Source organism: Corapipo altera, unplaced genomic scaffold (assembly GCF_003945725.1).
Source record: "Corapipo altera isolate COAL_440 unplaced genomic scaffold, ASM394572v1 201, whole genome shotgun sequence".
NCBI lineage: Eukaryota > Metazoa > Chordata > Aves > Passeriformes > Pipridae > Corapipo > Corapipo altera.
Genome location: NW_020884940.1, coordinates 290,427 through 307,335, shown reverse-complemented (window position 1 = coordinate 307,335; position 16,909 = coordinate 290,427). Strand labels below are relative to the sequence as shown.

The 16,909-nt window shown below is 43.0% G+C and overlaps 1 protein-coding gene across 8 annotated transcripts in view; it reads left to right on the top strand.

Annotated features, from left to right (window-relative positions):
- Positions 1-16,529, top strand: part of ZMYM4 (zinc finger MYM-type containing 4) — a 33,048-nt gene extending 16,519 nt beyond the window's left edge. For 5 of the 8 annotated variants that reach the window (XM_027661415.1, XM_027661413.1, XM_027661419.1 and 2 more), the window contains 22 exons: positions 482-656; positions 769-981; positions 2,695-2,845; positions 3,479-3,594; positions 3,723-3,995; positions 4,497-4,647; positions 4,904-5,076; positions 5,182-5,332; positions 6,399-6,539; positions 6,835-6,872; positions 7,486-7,630; positions 7,806-7,924; positions 8,274-8,445; positions 9,044-9,097; positions 9,210-9,389; positions 9,923-10,017; positions 10,138-10,309; positions 11,754-11,905; positions 12,391-12,502; positions 12,897-13,145; positions 13,777-13,906; positions 14,764-15,244. In XM_027661415.1, the coding sequence (XP_027517216.1) occupies positions 482-656; positions 769-981; positions 2,695-2,845; positions 3,479-3,594; positions 3,723-3,995; positions 4,497-4,647; positions 4,904-5,076; positions 5,182-5,332; positions 6,399-6,539; positions 6,835-6,872; positions 7,486-7,630; positions 7,806-7,924; positions 8,274-8,445; positions 9,044-9,097; positions 9,210-9,389; positions 9,923-10,017; positions 10,138-10,309; positions 11,754-11,905; positions 12,391-12,502; positions 12,897-13,145; positions 13,777-13,906; positions 14,764-14,971 (3,370 nt within the window). In that variant the 3' untranslated portion in view covers positions 14,972-15,244. Of the gene's footprint in view, positions 1-481; positions 657-768; positions 982-2,694; positions 2,846-3,478; positions 3,595-3,722; positions 3,996-4,496; positions 4,648-4,903; positions 5,077-5,181; positions 5,333-6,398; positions 6,540-6,834; positions 6,873-7,485; positions 7,631-7,805; positions 7,925-8,273; positions 8,446-9,043; positions 9,098-9,209; positions 9,390-9,922; positions 10,018-10,137; positions 10,318-11,538; positions 11,618-11,747; positions 11,906-12,390; positions 12,503-12,896; positions 13,146-13,776; positions 13,907-14,763 lie in introns of all 8 variants that reach the window. The other 3 variants (XM_027661420.1, XM_027661414.1, XM_027661416.1) reach the window with 3 other exon arrangements.
- Positions 16,530-16,909: the final 380 nt, after the last annotated feature.

Here is a 16,909-nt window from a genome sequence, read left to right as displayed (position 1 = left end):
GTGCTGGAGCTGTTCCCTGTTAATTGCTCTGTCTGCTGCCAGTTCCATTGCCTTAATTGGGTGTTGCATTCACACATTTAAAAGCCGCTGTGATGAAGAGTGTCTTTTTTTGATTTAAATGAGCCAAATATGAGAAACTGTATTTCAAAAGGTCCTACATTTTCCTGCCACTGGAAAATGTCATTGCACTCTCAAAACCACTAACAAGAGTACATTCTCCAAAGGTATTTTATGCTTTATTTCTTCTGGAGGAAGATAGATTTATGAATCCCTAAAATGAAGCAAAACATGGGTGAATTAATGTATTCAAGGCCAAATATCTCCTTAGATTCTAAAAAAAAAATTGACTTTTTGATCTGGCTCCATTCTGTGATCCAGCCTGTGCTGGAGAATGTTTAGTCTCCAGGAGGAGCGAGGGAGCAAGCTGACACAAAAACAACATTAATCCTTTATCTCTGTGTTTGTTTTTCCTTTTCCATAGAGAAATTCTAAATCCAAAGGATGTAATCACTGCCCAGTTTGATAACACGGACTCCAGTAAGGATTTCTGCAGCCAGTCTTGTCTGTCCACGTATGAACTGAAAAGGAAACCCATTGTCACTATCCACACCAACAGCATTTCCAGCAAGTGCAGCATGTGCCAGAAGAACGCAGTGGTAATTGCAAATTCCTTCATTTGAATTTCCTTAGATCAGCACAGCTCGCTGTCTTTGGGGTGAACACTCACATTCCTTGTGTCCCTGCTGATTGTTGTCCCTCTCCCCCCAGATCAGGCACGAGGTGAACTACCAGAACGTGGTGCACAAGCTGTGCAGCGACGCCTGCTTCTCCCAGTTCCGCTCGGCCAACAACCTGACCATGAACTGCTGTGAATACTGTGGGGGGTATTGCTACAGTGGCTCTGGGCAGTGCCACATCCTGCAGATAGAGGGACAGTCCAAAAAGTTCTGCAGTTCCATATGTGTGACAGCCTACAAGCAGGTATGTGGGACAGGACAAGGGGGATCGGCTTCCCACAACCAGAGGGAAGGATCAGATGGGGTTTGGGGAGAAATTCTCCCCTCTGAGGGCTGGGAGGCCCTGGCACAGGTTGCCCAGAGAAGCTGTGACTGCCCCTGGATCCCTGGGAGTTGCCCCTGGAGCAACCTGGGCTAGTGGAAGGTGTCCCTGCCCATGGCAGGGGGTGGGACTGGATGATCTTTAAGGTCCCTTCCACCCCAAACCAGTCTGGGATTCCGCGATTCTGTGATTCTGTATTTGGACTAAATACTGAAAATATGTCTTTGAGATTTTGGGTGTTTAGAAACACCCAGTGTATTAGTAGATTATGGCAGTTACTGGGTTGGTCTAAGGTAACTGCTTTTACCATTTCATGGAGGAACAGAGTCGTTAAGGTTGGAAAAGCCCTCCAAGGTCATCAAGTCCAACCTTCAACCCAATGTCACGATGCCCATCAAACCATCTCACCAGGTGTCACATGTACTTGTGCTTTGAACACTTCCAGGGGTGAGGATTTGCTAAATCTTTGCCCAGACATATTGCTCTGTTTTTCCCTTACCCCTGAACCAACTACCAGAGAATTCCAGTGTGGGAGAAGACACAGTGGGACCCCCCAACCCACTGTGACTGTTTTCAGTCTCTGAGATGCTCCCTGTTTGAGTATTTTTTTTTTATTTAATTAAATTGTAACCCTTAAATTAAGTGGAGAGGAAAAGTAATAATTAATTGATAATTATGATTGTTATTTATAAACTTTTTATATTTATTTTTTATTATAATGTATCCTCTTAAAGAGCTGACCATTTGAGGCAACATTAATTTGTTTTAATAGCTCAGTTATTTTTGACTGACCTATCTTAATGCAATTACTTTAGGAAAAATTGCCCTCTGATAGGAGAGTGTAACTTCATTTTGTGACTTGACTCTGCTGTCCCATTATTCAGGCCACTTAGGCCAAGAGAGGCCTAATGAATTAAAAAAAACCCACATGGTAAACGTATTTCATCCAGAAAATTACCTCCAACATTAGCTGCCCTCTGAAACAGATCTGGAAATGAAATTAAATAAGCTGGAAAGGATTTTATGCTGCTTTTGCATCACACATCAGAACCCCATATATGATAGTTCTCCTGAAAATACAGTATGTTCAATGCCCATAAGGTTAAGTCTAATCTATTTTTAATTGACTTTTAAACAGCATTCAACTCAATTGTCAGGTAGATTGTGATAGTTCCTGGGGTTTTGTGGGTGTTTTTAAATCCTTAAAAGCTTATACTCTGTTATGTCCTGTGAACAGCTGCAATAGCTGGTGATGGAACAAAGTGCATTTTTAAGGCTGTCAAACTAAAATAGTCTGGTGTACTAATTCTCAAAGTTTTTTCTGAACTTAGAGACCTTAAAAACCTTAAATACAGAAATGTGTCTGTGAAAGTCAGGCTTCTCTCACCTGTAGTGGTGTTTGCATTGGAGGCCTTCTCCCAGACAACCTAGTACTGGTTAAAGTGGGGTGGGGAGGCAACTCAAACCAGAGCTCAAATAAGTGCATCTGCACCATAAATAACAGCTGTAAAACGAGTGTGGTTTCAAGCACACCAGCACATTTTATACATGTTTTATATGTTACTGATAATTCCCAGGTTAATAAAAATTTTTCAAAAAAATTGAAACGAATGACCCATTTCCCTGTTCCCACAGAAGTCAGCTAAAATCACACCCTGCACACTGTGTAAATCTCTGAGATCTTCAGCCGAGATGGTGGAGAGCACAAATAACGTGGGGAAAACGGAATTGTTTTGCTCTGTGAACTGTTTGTCAGCATACAGAGTAAAAATAGTCTCTTCTGCAGGTAAGCTTGTCCTTTTACTTCTTTGGAAGCTTAATTTCACAATGCTCATACCCAGACTTTATATGTCCTGAAAGTTAAGGCTGATATTCTGTTTTTAGGGTGGCTTATAAGGGAAGTGCTGAGATGGGAACATAAATAAGGACTTTCTACTATGGGTAAACTTAGCAGTGACAGCACAGCCATTTCAGTTTTGGGTTTAGGGAGCTTAAACACGGTAATCAACCTTAAATCTGTTTTCTGCTCTTGCAAGTGCAGCTGGTGGGTTTCCCAGCCACTTGTGGCCACCGTGTCACTGCTGGGGCTCCTCTGCCCTTGTTCTCCAGGATGATGAGTTTGTTACCTCAGCCCAGTGTTGCAGGGAGCTAGGCAAACATCTTCTCAGCTATTTTTCTTGTGGAAATAGAAAAATGCTTGCTGACATCCTAGGGATACAGGGAGATTAATTAAATTTCTGGCAAGCAACAGGCACAGCAGCTGCAGTGTCTGCTTCTGAATCTGCAGAAATGTCGTCTCAGGCTTCTCTCTGTACCTTGGCTCATCATTCAGACTGTTCTTGTATGCACGGTGCAAAATCATCTGTGATACAACCTCATGTTGCATAAATCACTTTTTTCTTCTCTGTTTCACCCTCAGGTGTCCAAGTTCAGTGCAACAGCTGTAAAACCTCAGCCAACCCTCAGTATCACTTGGCCATGTCGGATGGGAGCATACGCAATTTTTGCAGCTACAATTGCGTGGTGGCTTTTCAGGTGTGGCATTCCAGGGTTTCTTCTTAGCTGAATTAACAGAATGCTAAGTCGGTGGTGGAAGTGTCAGGGGAGGCTGGGTAAAAGATGTAACCTTGTAAAATAAAGCCTGCTCCTTTGCTTCCCTGCAGAACTTGTTCAACAAGCCCTCGGGGCTGAAGTCCTCGGTGGTGCCGCTGTCGCAGGGTCAGGTCATCGTGAGCATCCCCTCGGGGACGGTGGTGTCGGCTGCTGGCACCACCTCCACGGTGTCCCCCAGCTCCACCAGCACCTCAGCTGCTGCAGGGCTCCAGAGGCTGGCTGCCCAGTGCCAGCAGGTCACTTTTACCCGCCCTTTTGTAAAACTCAAGTGTCAGCACTGCAGCAGATCGTTTACAACCAAACCCGAACTGCTTGACTACAAGGTAATCGAGATCAGGGCTTTTCAAGCTCTCTTTTCTCAGCAGAAATCCAAGGAATTGTGGTTTATATGCACTGGTCTGTCAGTACTGCTCTGTTGCTTACTATGAGCTGCTATGGAGGGATTTGGAACTGATTTTGGTATTATTTAACAATTATCAAACTAAATGCTGATAACGAGCTCTGTGGTCTTAAAACCAGAAAAAAAAAAACAATACCAAAAAAACCCCAAACTAAATGATTGCCTGGCTAAAGAAACACATTCCCATCTCTTGGACCCAGAGATGATCCTTTTAATCCAAGGGCAAAGCACACTGGTGAGGGTTTTCTGCAGAAAGTTCTGCTTTATTGTAAAACTAAATGGGGAGATTCATTTGCTGGTGCTGTCTGTTGTTGATTTCCAAGGGTATAAATATGTTTCTGCGTTTTTATTAACAGTTAAAATGTATTATCTGGGATGTGACTGATTCAGACATTGAAACCAAAACATTCTGGCTGTGTTGCAGGGTAAAATGTTCCTCTTCTGTGGGAAGACCTGCTGTGATGAGTATAAGAAAAAGAACAGTGTGATGGCTTTGTGTGAATACTGCAGGTTTGAGAAAATTATCAAGGAGACAGTGAGATTCTCAGGCACAGATAAAACGTTCTGTAGTGAAGGTAAGAAAGGGCAGAACCCTGTCTCAGAGAAATCAAGTGTTTTGCCTTAAAATTATTGGTGATACTAAGAGAAATCTAATATTTTTAAGTTTAGAAATCTGGTTTTTTAGGTTTAGGAACACAGAACCTTCTTCACACTTAACATTTTAATGGTATGTTTGAACAAATTACTACAGACATCACTAAATACAAGAACTGGAAGTGCTCAGTGGTTGTCTTTTTGGTGCTGAAGAATGTTTTTGCTGTTTCCTTTTAGTTTGTAAACTGCTCTATAAACACGACTTGTCGAAACGCTGGGGAAACCACTGTAAAATGTGCAGTTACTGTTTACAAACTGCCCCCAAACTGGTCCAGAATCACTTTGCGGGGAAAACGGAGGAATTCTGCTCAGAGGAGTGCATGTCTAAATTCACAGTTCTGTTTTACCAGGTAAGCAGTGTTGTCACATCCTCCACTAGAGGGTTTTTTTTGTCCACGTGCTCCTCGTTGGTGCTTCCGAGTGTGTTCAATTCATCCCTCACTCTGTTCTCCCAGATGGCAAAGTGTGATGGGTGTAAGAAGCAGGGCAAACTCGGCGAGTCCATCAAGTGGCAAGGGGAGATGAAGCATTTTTGCAACCTGCCTTGTATTCTGCTGTTCTGCAAACAGCAAAGTGTTCCTGACCCTCCACCCCCAAACAACACAGGTAACCCAGGCTGGGCGTGGTGCTGCCTGTTGGTGTGTGTGACACTGAGATGGATGTTTAGGTGGAAACTCAGTTCAGTGAACTTTTTGAGATCTGTCTTCTCCTGGGGAGTTTGCCTGTTGCTGTTGGATGGGCTCAGCTTTAGATCTCTCTTACTTGAGGCAGTTTCAGACGTCTGTAGGTGTGAGGTGCAATTGCTTCATATGCCAAACAAATTTTAGAGAAGATGAAGCAAAAGCACTTGATTTTCAGACACTTTTATGAAAAAAAGGCCTGTTCTCTTGGGGTGAAAGGTACTGATCTGGTGAAGACATGTTAAATATGTCACTTGTCTTGATAACACAGAGCAGATATGATGGAATGTTAGTTTTCAGTTAACAAAAGCAATCAAGTGGTGAAATTAATAGAGTTAATGGCTGTAAATACAGACTCACATATATGCACTTAAAGCAGCCAGTTCTGGGCAGCCTGTGGGCATAGGAAGAGTTCCCATTTCTGTGTCATTAAGTGTTGATTCTTGGAAGTGTCATTCCCAAGGTTAATGAGGGCTGTAACTGTTTCCTTGAGCAGGTGGAATGGAAATGAGGGTGGGAATGAAGCCCACTGGAACAGGAACTGAGTTTCTGTAGGGAATGAAAGGCAAAGGGAAAGAAAGGCCCACAAAGACAGGAAGAGGAAGGGAAACAAGAAGCAGGAATATCACTGATCCTAAAGAGGGGCATAATCTCCCACTGAGTGATGGTGGCTGTAACAGTAAGGTACCCAAAACCAATAAAGTATATTAACTGGAAGTTTATAGTGTGCACCAGGCCACAGTCAGCTTTTCAGCTTGGTGCACATCTGCTGCTTACACTGGTGGGAGCTCTTTTCCCCCTCTTGCTTTGTTTGCTTGTGGAACCAGCTCCTGTTTAAACTGAAATGCTGCAGCTTTACACCTTCATCCCCTTCTCACAGCAGCCTTTTTCACCTGGAGATAAATCTGAAGGGGGGGATTGTTGTTTCAGAAATGCTATTTTACAGATTATCTTACTGCTTATTTTCATTTTCTTCTGCTCACTGTGTCCAGCAAACCTTTCCATGGCACCTGCCTCCTCCTCAGGCCCTCCTTCTTTGAGAAAGGACTCAACCCCTGTCATAGCAAACGTGGTGTCCCTTGCAAGCACCCCAGCTGCCCAGCCTACTGTTAACTCCAACAATGTCTTACAGGGTAAGGCAGCTGAATACGATGCCTGTGCTTTTAAATCTCTATTCCTGAACATTTATATTTGCTCAGGGATTTTTTTCACTGAGGACAACAGCCACTTCTTCATTATTCTTCACGTCAGTGCAGGTGGTTGCATTTGTTCTTCCTTTATATAGGTGTAAATAATGACTTGAATTTATGTGCCTAAACAGGGAATGAGTTTTAATTGGAATTCTTTTTCTTGACCTTGGCAGAATATGGATTATGGTCCTTGATGATAAGTACACAGGTTATTGTATGGGGTTTTTTTTCTTCACAGGTGCAGTCCCTACTGTGACAGCAAAAATAATAGGAGATGTAAGTTTTGCAAGAGACTCTTTTTTTCTCTCTTTCACCCAAATTGTATCAGTAACAAGTAAAGTATTTAAGAGTTTTGCACTGTCATTTTGGAACTACTTTCCCTGGTTATGATTGGGCTTTAAAATTCATCCAGTTTGCAGATGCTTTTTAAAAAATGAATAGCACTTATATGGCATAAAAGTTCTGTTGTGTCTGCTGACAGATTGGATGATTTAAGGCAAAGCCTGTCAGATTGTAGCTCTTGAGGTGTCTGTGGTTCTCAAGTAATTCAGTGGTTTCACATCACTTTACTCAGTTTTTTAGGTATCTGTATCAGACTTTTAGTTATCAAAAGTATCTTAACTCCTTTTTATATCTTTGCCATCAGTAAGATTCCAAGGTCAAAAGTTTATAGTGGTTATTTGACTGCAGGAACCCAGTATTCCTGCAGATTTGTTCACTGCACTGTTAACAAAATTACCTCGTTTTGCAGTAGTTTTTTAAATGATCATTTTTATCAGCAAGTAGAGTTTTAAATTGTTCAACCTCCCACAGCAGAGAACAAACACTACTCTTATGTTATCTCTCAAAGCGATACCGACTCTGCCCTGATTTTGTGTTTTCCAAACAGGCAAGTACCCAGACAGATGCCCTGAAGCTCCCATCATCAAAACCACCCAGGCTTCTAAAAAACAAAGCTTTATTGTGCAAGCCAATCACACAGACTAAGGCCACCTCCTGCAAACCTCACACACAAAACAAAGAATGCCAGACAGGTGGGTATCTGGTCTCCTACCCCTGTTGTAAAAGTCTGTATTGCAGTTGAGAGAGTAATACATGACTCATGTAACAGAGTGTTATTTAATGTATTTTAGAACCTTAACTAGTTTTCAGGTGGTTGTGTGTTGTTTTTCTGACGATTTTTGGTGTGTTCTGTTTTTGGTGTAACAGAAGCAGCGCCTGTTCCGCCCCAGATCGTTGTGGTACCTGTTCCTGTACCAGTGTTTGTGCCAGTGCCCCTCCACCTCTACACTCAGTACACACCAGTTCCCCTGGGGATGCCAGTACCTGTAAGTTATGCTGCAGTTCACTACAGAAGTCAGTGGTTTCCAGTCTTGTTTGGTGTCCAGCACACCCAGCACAGTGTCACTGGGTGTTGTGTCTGCTCATGCGGGCGGTACTTGGAGTCCTTGAAGGCATTTCCCTCCCTATTGCTTAATGTTTGGTTAAAAATCATCACACAAAACTGCCAGTTTGTAGGGAGAGCACAGAACAAGTTGTCCTATCTGGAGTTATTTTTAAAATTAATTTCAATAGTCATGAAATATATGTAAGATTAAATGAGAGGAATCTCCCTTGTGTATTTGCTGTTTCCCTTCACCCCTAAATATGGTCTGATATTTTCCACGTGTTCCATAGATACCAGTTCCCATGCCCTTCCCAACTACCCTGGATAATGCTGATAAGATCATTGAAAATATTCAGGATGGCAAGGAAAAGGTTTCCATGAATCCATTTGAAGCTGATCTCCTTCAGATGGCGGAAATGATTGCAGCAGATGCGGAGAGAGAAAAAACACACTCTCATGGTGGTAGGTGGTGGTTTGCAAAAGGAGATGAAATGCACTGAGGGGAAGGTTCTCTCCCACAGAGATTTATCTCCCTTTCCCCCATCCTGGGTGCTGATTTGACTTGTATTGACAGTAACAGGTTACTAGAGGTAGTAATCTCCAGATCAGTACATCGTGTGTTAGAAGGAGGAGCCAAAATCAAGAAGACAGAGCAGCTGTTTTAAAGCAGTATTTTCCTGTCAGGATTTTTATGGTGAGTTCTTGAAGGGTGGTGCAGGTCAGAGTGTGTTGGATAGTGACCAACCCATATAGTAAAAATTGAACAAGCTGAAAAGAGATGAACAGAATATCTTTATTTGTCCAAAGATGACTCAAACAACAAACAGGGAGGGATGGCAACCTTTGGAAAAACAAGCATAGGTTAGTTCTGCATTTCTGTTTCCCCTACAACAGCATGACCAAGGTAGAAAGCTGTTGGGAGAACTCCAGTGAAGGAGAAGATACATCAGTGTGTTAATATTATGAGCTAATACATAGTTTTTTGGTGTCCAAAGTATTTTCTATTAGTCCTGTAAGCTGTCAGTCATGTGTAGATACAGATTTCCTTCTTTCTCCAAAGGATCTCAAACATCTGAGCACGAGCTCTTCCTGGACCCCAAGATATTTGAGAAAGGTCAGTCAGATATTATTTTTTTTTTTACAAGTGGATATTGATCCTCTCACATCTTTTCTGGCAAACCCCTGGTTTCTGCCTTTCCCATGGTCTGTGATCCCTCTCCTTACAGACCAGGGCAGCACCTACAGCGGAGACCTGGAGTCCGAGGCCGTGTCCACCCCCCACAGCTGGGAGGAGGAGCTGAACCACTACGCCTTAAGATCCAATGCCCTGCCAGAGCCCGAGCCAGAGCTGAAGCAGTTCTCCAAAGGGGATGTGGAACAGGACCTGGAGGCAGATTTCCCATCAGGTCAGTGCAATATGAAGAAAAACTCACTGCCCTGTTGAAGCACACACAGTTTTCTACGTGAGTGTTGCACCAGCAGCCTGCCTGTGTGTTTTCGTGGGGTGAAACTGCAGTTTTAAAGCTGCAGTTATTGATCAGCTCTACTAAAAATTGCTACTTTAAAAATATTACTGGTATCTTTAAAGACAGCATTCTGCAGAACCCCTGACAGGAGTAGCAGGCAGCCTTGCTTGACTCCTTTGAACTCATCACTTCTGTGTCCCTGGGTGTAATCCATGTGAGTGGGGGGGGTAAGATCATGTTGCCTGAATAAATAAATCCACTGTTTCAGGGGGCTTTTTGCTTCTGGTGAGAATTTACTTTCTTTTTACAGAAAATGCATAGATTGCTTAGTCATTCAAATGTCAGCATTATTTGAATATACAGCTGTGATTGCCAAGTGTCAGGTGTTCCATAGTATCTCAGTGACAGTGACACTTCTACCTGGGCTGCTAAATCATGCAATTAAACTCTTCATGGTGTTGATTTGACTTCAGACTCATTTGACCCTCTCAGTAAAGGACTGGGTTTGCAGTCACGTTCGCGGGCAAGGCGGAGACACAGGGACGGCTTCCCACAGCCAAAAAGAAGGGTAAGGAAGCACTTCTGCAACTGGAATTTGAAATCATAACATCACATGCACTAATCTGAGCATCCGTGGATGAGGAGCCTGTTCAGTGCTGATTGTTTTGCTGTGCTGGTTTGCCTGCAGGGACGGAAGAAGTCCGTGGTTGCTGTGGAGCCCCGGAATCTCGTGCAGGGCTCCTACCCCGGGTGCTCTGTGTCTGGGATGACCCTGAAGTACATGTACGGGGTAAACGCCTGGAAAAACTGGGTCCAATGGAAAAACGCACAGGAGGAACAAGGGGACCTGAAGTTTTCAGGTGAATTTGTCTCTCAGTGGAAACAGAAACACTCGTCGTGATATGTTGTTCGAGTGAAAATTAGGATTAGGTATCACTGAGGTTTACCATGAATGGAGAACAGATTTTGTGGAATACTGTCTTACATTTTTCCATGCATTTAAAAATCATGGCTGTTACATTCTTATGTGATCTGTTTACTTTAAAAACAGGCTGTAAAACATTAGAAATGTTGGTCTTTTAACCCCCAATTTGCCTTCATTTGCATGTAGTGATTCTTCATTTGTAGCAGAGATGCCTCTTATGCAGCTGCAGAGCTTTTCTGAGCTAGTACAGAGTCATAGATTTATCAGGCCATAATTCTAAGTTGACAGCACCAACTTGGCCCCATCCTTTTCATCTGTAGCTGGCGCACTCCCAAGGTATTTGTTTGTCAGCAGAACTGTTTGCTGTAAAATAATTGTGTGCTACAACATCAAAATCTTAGCACCTTATCTCTAGGCTTCACAGCTGGAAAGAAACATTCCAAAAGTCTGTGCTGCAACCTGCCTGAAATTAACTTCATTGCTCCTCTTGTCTCACTGGGGTGACAGATAATAATGACATAAAATGTCACTTTTATTTTTCCATTGATGGATTTTTTTTTTTTTTTCACAAAAGCCCAGCAGTCCTGGGATTTGGCAGTGTCTGACTCCCCTTTTCCCTGGTCTCAGATCTTACATCATTGCACTGAGTTTTGTGGGCAAATTTTCAGAGTCAAGCAGAGAATTTTAAGTTAGGAATAGAACTGAGCTTTTTGGGGATGGTGAGGAAGAGAGCAAACCATAATAAATACTTGTGCAATGTAAAGAACTAAAGCGTGGCAGGACTTGTATAAGAAAGATCCCAGAGGGAAAAATTCTAATTAGGATGAGATCTGCTTTTTCATCTCTCATTTGGAATTTGTGTTGCCATTACATGAGAGCAGCTGGGGTTTATTTCCCAGAAGAGGAGTAATCACATGAGTTACTGTTTTCTTCTTGTGGCTAAGGAAGTAAATATTACAGTTATTTCCAGGAAACTGTGCCCACTCCCAGAAAGATTCCCTGCTTGCTTATTCCCAAGCAGGCACTTTATTTAAAGTGTGGAGCAGCCAAGCCTGGTGATTTCATTGTAGATCATTTGATTGATTCCTGGTTGCTCTGCTTCCCTTTCCAAATCCCCCACGTGTCCCATTAAACTCTTCCTTCCTTCTTCCTTTAAGAAGTCAGATTTGCTGCCCTCAGTTATGTGCAGAACTATTAGGAAATGCTCAAGGCTCTCACTCCCCTGAGTCCAGCTGGAGAGGGGAAACCTCTTTGTCAGCCCATACAGGGTCGTTCACGTGTGAGAGGAGATTCAGGAGCTCTGCCTACGTGAAATAATAAGGAATGTGGGAAGGTTTAATCTGTTGAATTAATTGTTCCAATGATTTTCCTGACCCCAGTTCATCCTGTGAAGCTCAAGGAGGACATTCTCTCATGCACTTTTGCTGAGCTGAGTTTTGGCTTGTGCCAGTTTATTCAAGAGGTGCGGAGACCAAACGGAGAAAAATATGATCCTGACAGCATCTTATACTTGTGCCTTGGAATTCAGCAGGTAACTCCAAGGATTAGGGGGATACTGGGAACAGACAGAACTTGCTCTGGTTATTTATGCTTTACATCCATAGTCCCACATAGCAGCTTGGGTTTTGTAGAGGAGGCAAGAGCATCTTTTTCGTGCTTTATTCTTTGTCTTAATTCTGTATTTTACTGATTTGTCTTGACTTTTTTATGCTTAGAGTGACCAAGTTCTTCTGTCCTTGTAGGAATGTCATGTGGGGGGCTGGGTGTTTCTGCCTAGGCACAAACCTTTGGGTTTGGAACCTTTTTGGTCCTATTTAATATATAGGAAAGGTTTGCTGTAGGGTGGGATGTTTTAGATCTAAAATAATTGCATGATGCTCTTCTAATATATAAAAGTTTACATGGGAGGGGTTACCCAGGAAAGACTCTCAGTGGCAAGACCTGTTGTGTCCTGAAGTATCCTCTCTGCAATGTTATTTAATCACAAACTGTGTCTCCCTGTTTTTTCTCTCGTAGTACCTATTTGAGAATGGTAGAATAGACAACATTTTTACTGAGCCCTATTCCAGGTTCATGATTGAACTTACAAAACTTCTGAAAATCTGGGAACCTACAATTCTTCCAAATGGTAGGACAATTCTTTTGTTTGGTGTAGCTGCATGATGAAGCTCTGTCATAAATTAATGTTTTCTCATGCTCAGTGTTATAGGAATTACACATTTTTGGAGTTGGCTGATTGTGGTTTAATACAGTGAAATTAGAACTTAGCGAGGATCTGCTGGTGTCTGCAGTGTTCCTTTGTATCCTTCCCTTCAGGTGTTGGAACATCATGCTGTTCCACAGCTTGGTTCTCCATGTCCCTCCTGTGTTTCTGCATAGAGAATTCTGATTTAATTGGATTAAAATTGCTTATAATAGGTGTGAATTTGGCCTGATATAGGGTTCATCAATATAGGTTGGCTGAAAGAGGACTTAAAAGCATAAATAACTATTTTCTTTCTTTCTTTGCTCATTCTTTCCAGGTTATATGTTCTCAAGAATTGAAGAGGAACACTTGTGGGAGTGTAAGCAGCTGGGTGCATATTCCCCCATCGTTTTATTGAACACCCTTCTATTCTTCAACACCAAATACTTCCAACTAAAGAATGTCAGTGAGCACCTGAAACTGTCCTTTGCCCATGTTATGAGGCGCACCCGAACTCTGAAGTATAATACTAAGATGACATATTTACGTTTTTTCCCACCCTTTCAAAAACAAGAGGTAGAATCAGGTGAGTGCTCTCTGACCATCGGGGTTTGGGCAATCCAGGTTTGTGTTGTCTGGATCACAGAATTCATTGTGTTGTCTGCTTCTTTTTTAGAAAGGACTGGGGAGAAAAAAATGTGTTATTCAGTAAGCAGAGCTATGCATATGCTGTTCTCCTGGACATTTCCAGTATTTTTCACTGGTTTAATAGTATTTTATAACATCCTCGACTTGCATGAAGTTTTATTAACTACTGCATGAGTTAAAGGCCTTTTCTGAAGTCCTTTTCTCAGCACTTCCATATTCTCGAGGTTTCAAGGTCCAGACCCTCACTGTGCCTTTTTAATTCCCAGATTTGTCCTGGGTCTGTGTGGGGAACAAACCTGGCAGCCCCAGATGAGAACAGCAGTTAGGGGCTTGCACCCAAGCAGGGACTCTCCTGTTGACCTCAGAGGCAAAGACAGATTTTTGTTCTCAGTTAATTTGTGTTTGGGAAAGGGAAGTGTTTGATCCTATGAACCTCTTCAGTTCATAGTTCCAGTGTGTCTTTGGGTGGTGCAGAGTCACCCCTGGGTGCTGGGCTCAGGGACCTGGGCTGCTTCCTCAGGATGCTGCTTTTCCACTGAACTTCTGTGATGCCACTTTTGTGTATCCAGATAAATTATCCGTAGGCAAAAGGAAACGCAGTGAAGATGAGGAGAGTCCAACAGCAGTGGAGATGGCTGAGAACACAGAAAACCCCCTGAGGTGTCCAGTCCGACTTTATGAATTCTACTTATCAAAATGGTGAGTGACAGAACCTGGTTTTTGCTCTGTGGGTAGATTAGAACAGGCATTTGGGCAAGGAGCCCACCCAGACCTTCTGTGCCTGTGCTGTGGCTCCTCTCTCCAGTTCCTGATCCTCGGTGTGAGCAGAACCATCCTGACAGGAATTCCAGCAGCAGCCCTGCTGTGACCCCCAGATAGGTGTTTTTTGTTACTGGTGTTGAGTCAAGAGTGGAATTACAGGGAGAGATGTATCCTTTAAACAAATAAATTCTTGGTGTAAATGTAGACTGGGGGGCATTACTACAGTGCCCATGGCATTCTTTCCCTGAATTCCCATTCTCCTTCTTTTGAGGAGATTGTAACTAATACCCCAACATCATAATTCCTGTGAAAAAAGGAGGAAGGAGTGTGAATTAAGTAAAACTGATAACTCTTACCTGTTGAGATATGAGATTAACTTGTATTTAGGAGTTAGAAAGAAGACTATAGCAAGGACATAGATATAAGTCAATTCTGGAATCCTAGAACCATTTTCGTTCAGAGATTGGATGTCAAATGCATCAGTCAATCATCCCATTGCTAGTGCCATTCATTGGATTGCACTCTGATCAAAGAACCATTGCTGTAAAGAAGTCACTCTGATTTTCTTTGTTTCTTTATGACCAACTAATGCTGAGAGACCGGGAAACAATTTAACTGTTCCCTAAGTGGAACGAGGGAGACATGTAAGAAAAAGATACAAATTACACTGTTTAAATTGTAATTTTGTCTCAACGTAGCTTTGATTTCCCTGCTGGTTCTCTTTAAATTTTTCATGAGTTAAGACTGTGAATGCAGACCAGTGTTCCTAAAGCTTCCTCTCTCTCCGTTGGCAGCTCTGAAAGCGTGAAGCAGAGGAGTGATGTGTTCTACCTGCAACCCGAGCGCTCCTGTGTCCCCAACAGCCCCATGTGGTATTCCACACTGCCCATAGACCCAGGAACCTTGGACATCATGTTAACTCGGATTCTTATGGTGAGGGAGGTACACGAAGAACTTGCCAAAGTCAAATCAGAGGACTCTGACATTGAGTTATCAGACTAACACCGAAGCGGGGTATTTTCCTTTGAATACACATCAGAAGCACCAAAATGTGAATACGTCCAGCCTTTGGAAAATGTGTATCAAATAGGCCAAGAAAATGTCACCTACAGGCAGATTTTGTACCACAGTGGATGTACAAACTGGAACTGGAAGGAAGCAAGCTGTGTAAAGCTGCAAAACCCGACGTCCTGTGGCACCGAGCAATCCTCGGAACAAATCCAAGTGGAACTCACCTATTGGAGTGGTGCATAAATCCTTTATCTGTTTAGGATTTTTTTAAAAGTTGTGAGATATTTTTAAGGCAAATGGTTGTGTAAAATCTCCCCTCACACTGTTGGGCACGGAGAGCTAGACTGTGGCTCAGGTGACTCCCCAGCCTGCTGGCTGGCAGTCCTTGCTGCCAGAGAACACGAGGATCTTCCCGAGGATCCGAGAGAAAGGGGTGAGGTTTAGACAAACAGACACCTTCCGTTATAAATACACCTACACATACACTCTTCTAGTTTTTTTTTTTAATCTGGGATCAAGTGTTAGGAAGGCAGGAGCCACTGGCCATCCACATGGACAACTGTGGCTGCTGTGGGATGGTCGCAGGAGGCCAGACTCCGGCTCTCACTCCAGGCTCTCCTCTGCTGGAAGAGGTGCTGTAGGTCAGATCCAGGGGATGGACAGCAGGTGATCCTGGGCCCTGTGCAGTCCCTTCCCCAGCCCAGGAGCTCTGCACTCTGTCCATGCAGTGCAGCCAATCCTGTGGTGCACAGAAGGTTTTTTTCCCTTAAGGCAGCTTTTCCTTTCTCCTCTTTCCCTCCTCCTGCTGTTTGGGTTATTTTGTGAGGTGAATCCGGAGAGGGCTTTGTCATTTCAAACAGAAATACACACACACTCTTTCTCTTTCCACCTTTGCAACACGGGCAGTGTTGTGCAAAGGATGCAGTATTACTTCTGACACCGGAACTGTGGTAGAAAATAACCATGTGTGTTTTTTTTTCCCACCCCACCCAAAGAGATTTAGTCATAGTGTTGGAAATTGGAATAAGACTTGGCTGTTACTGAGTCTTTTAGAAGAGAAAAGCTCCCATGTGGTGTTTAGAGGACAGGACATTATCAGATACTCTCTGTAGCTCTGTTTTCTCAAGCTCTAGACGTGTGTTTCTGATGACCAGTGATCACAAATTCACTGGAAACCCAAACTATTTTTAAAGAAGAGAATTGTATGGTTTTTATCTAGCTCTGGTCAGTTATCCATCTTCTGTAACAGGGGTCTGATATTTGAGCTTGTCACTAAAGTTTCAAGAGAAAAAAAAAATCAACAACCTTGAATTATATTTCCTTTTTTTTTGTTTTGTTTTGTTTTGGTTGGTTGGGTTTTTTTGTTTTTTAATTATTTTTTTAGCAGTTACGAAAGTAATTTAACAAAAATAAAATCAGAAAGTAGTCTATTGACGTTGTGTACTCGGTAGTCCTGTCCCTGCCTGTAACAGATTTCACTGATGTATTTTTTAATACAGAAAATTATGTGAAAAGTAAAACCTGCCCCTGATTCTGTCTGATCAAAGCCCATCTGTGTCTGTCATTTCTGAGCAAAGGTCCTGCTTTGTCCCTGGCCTGGCACTGCCAGGGGAGATGTTTGGGCCGTACCCCAGCACTCAGGGATGCTCCTGTGGGCTCCATCCCTGTTCCATGAGCACTGACCTGGCCCTCCCCGTAGTTACAGTGAACAGTGAAATAGCAGGCACAGTGCTTTGGATTGGGATGGTGGATAGAACATTCCAGGGAAAACAAAGTCATTCTGGAGGGGCATTAAAGGCCCGAGGTGTGTCTGCTGCACACGGGTGTGCCCAGAGCCTCCCTGTCCATAGGAGAGGGGGAGCCTCCAGGAATTCCTGTGTTTCCTGGGCAGCCCCTCCACAAGTGCAGCTGTTGGGGGCTGCAGCAAAC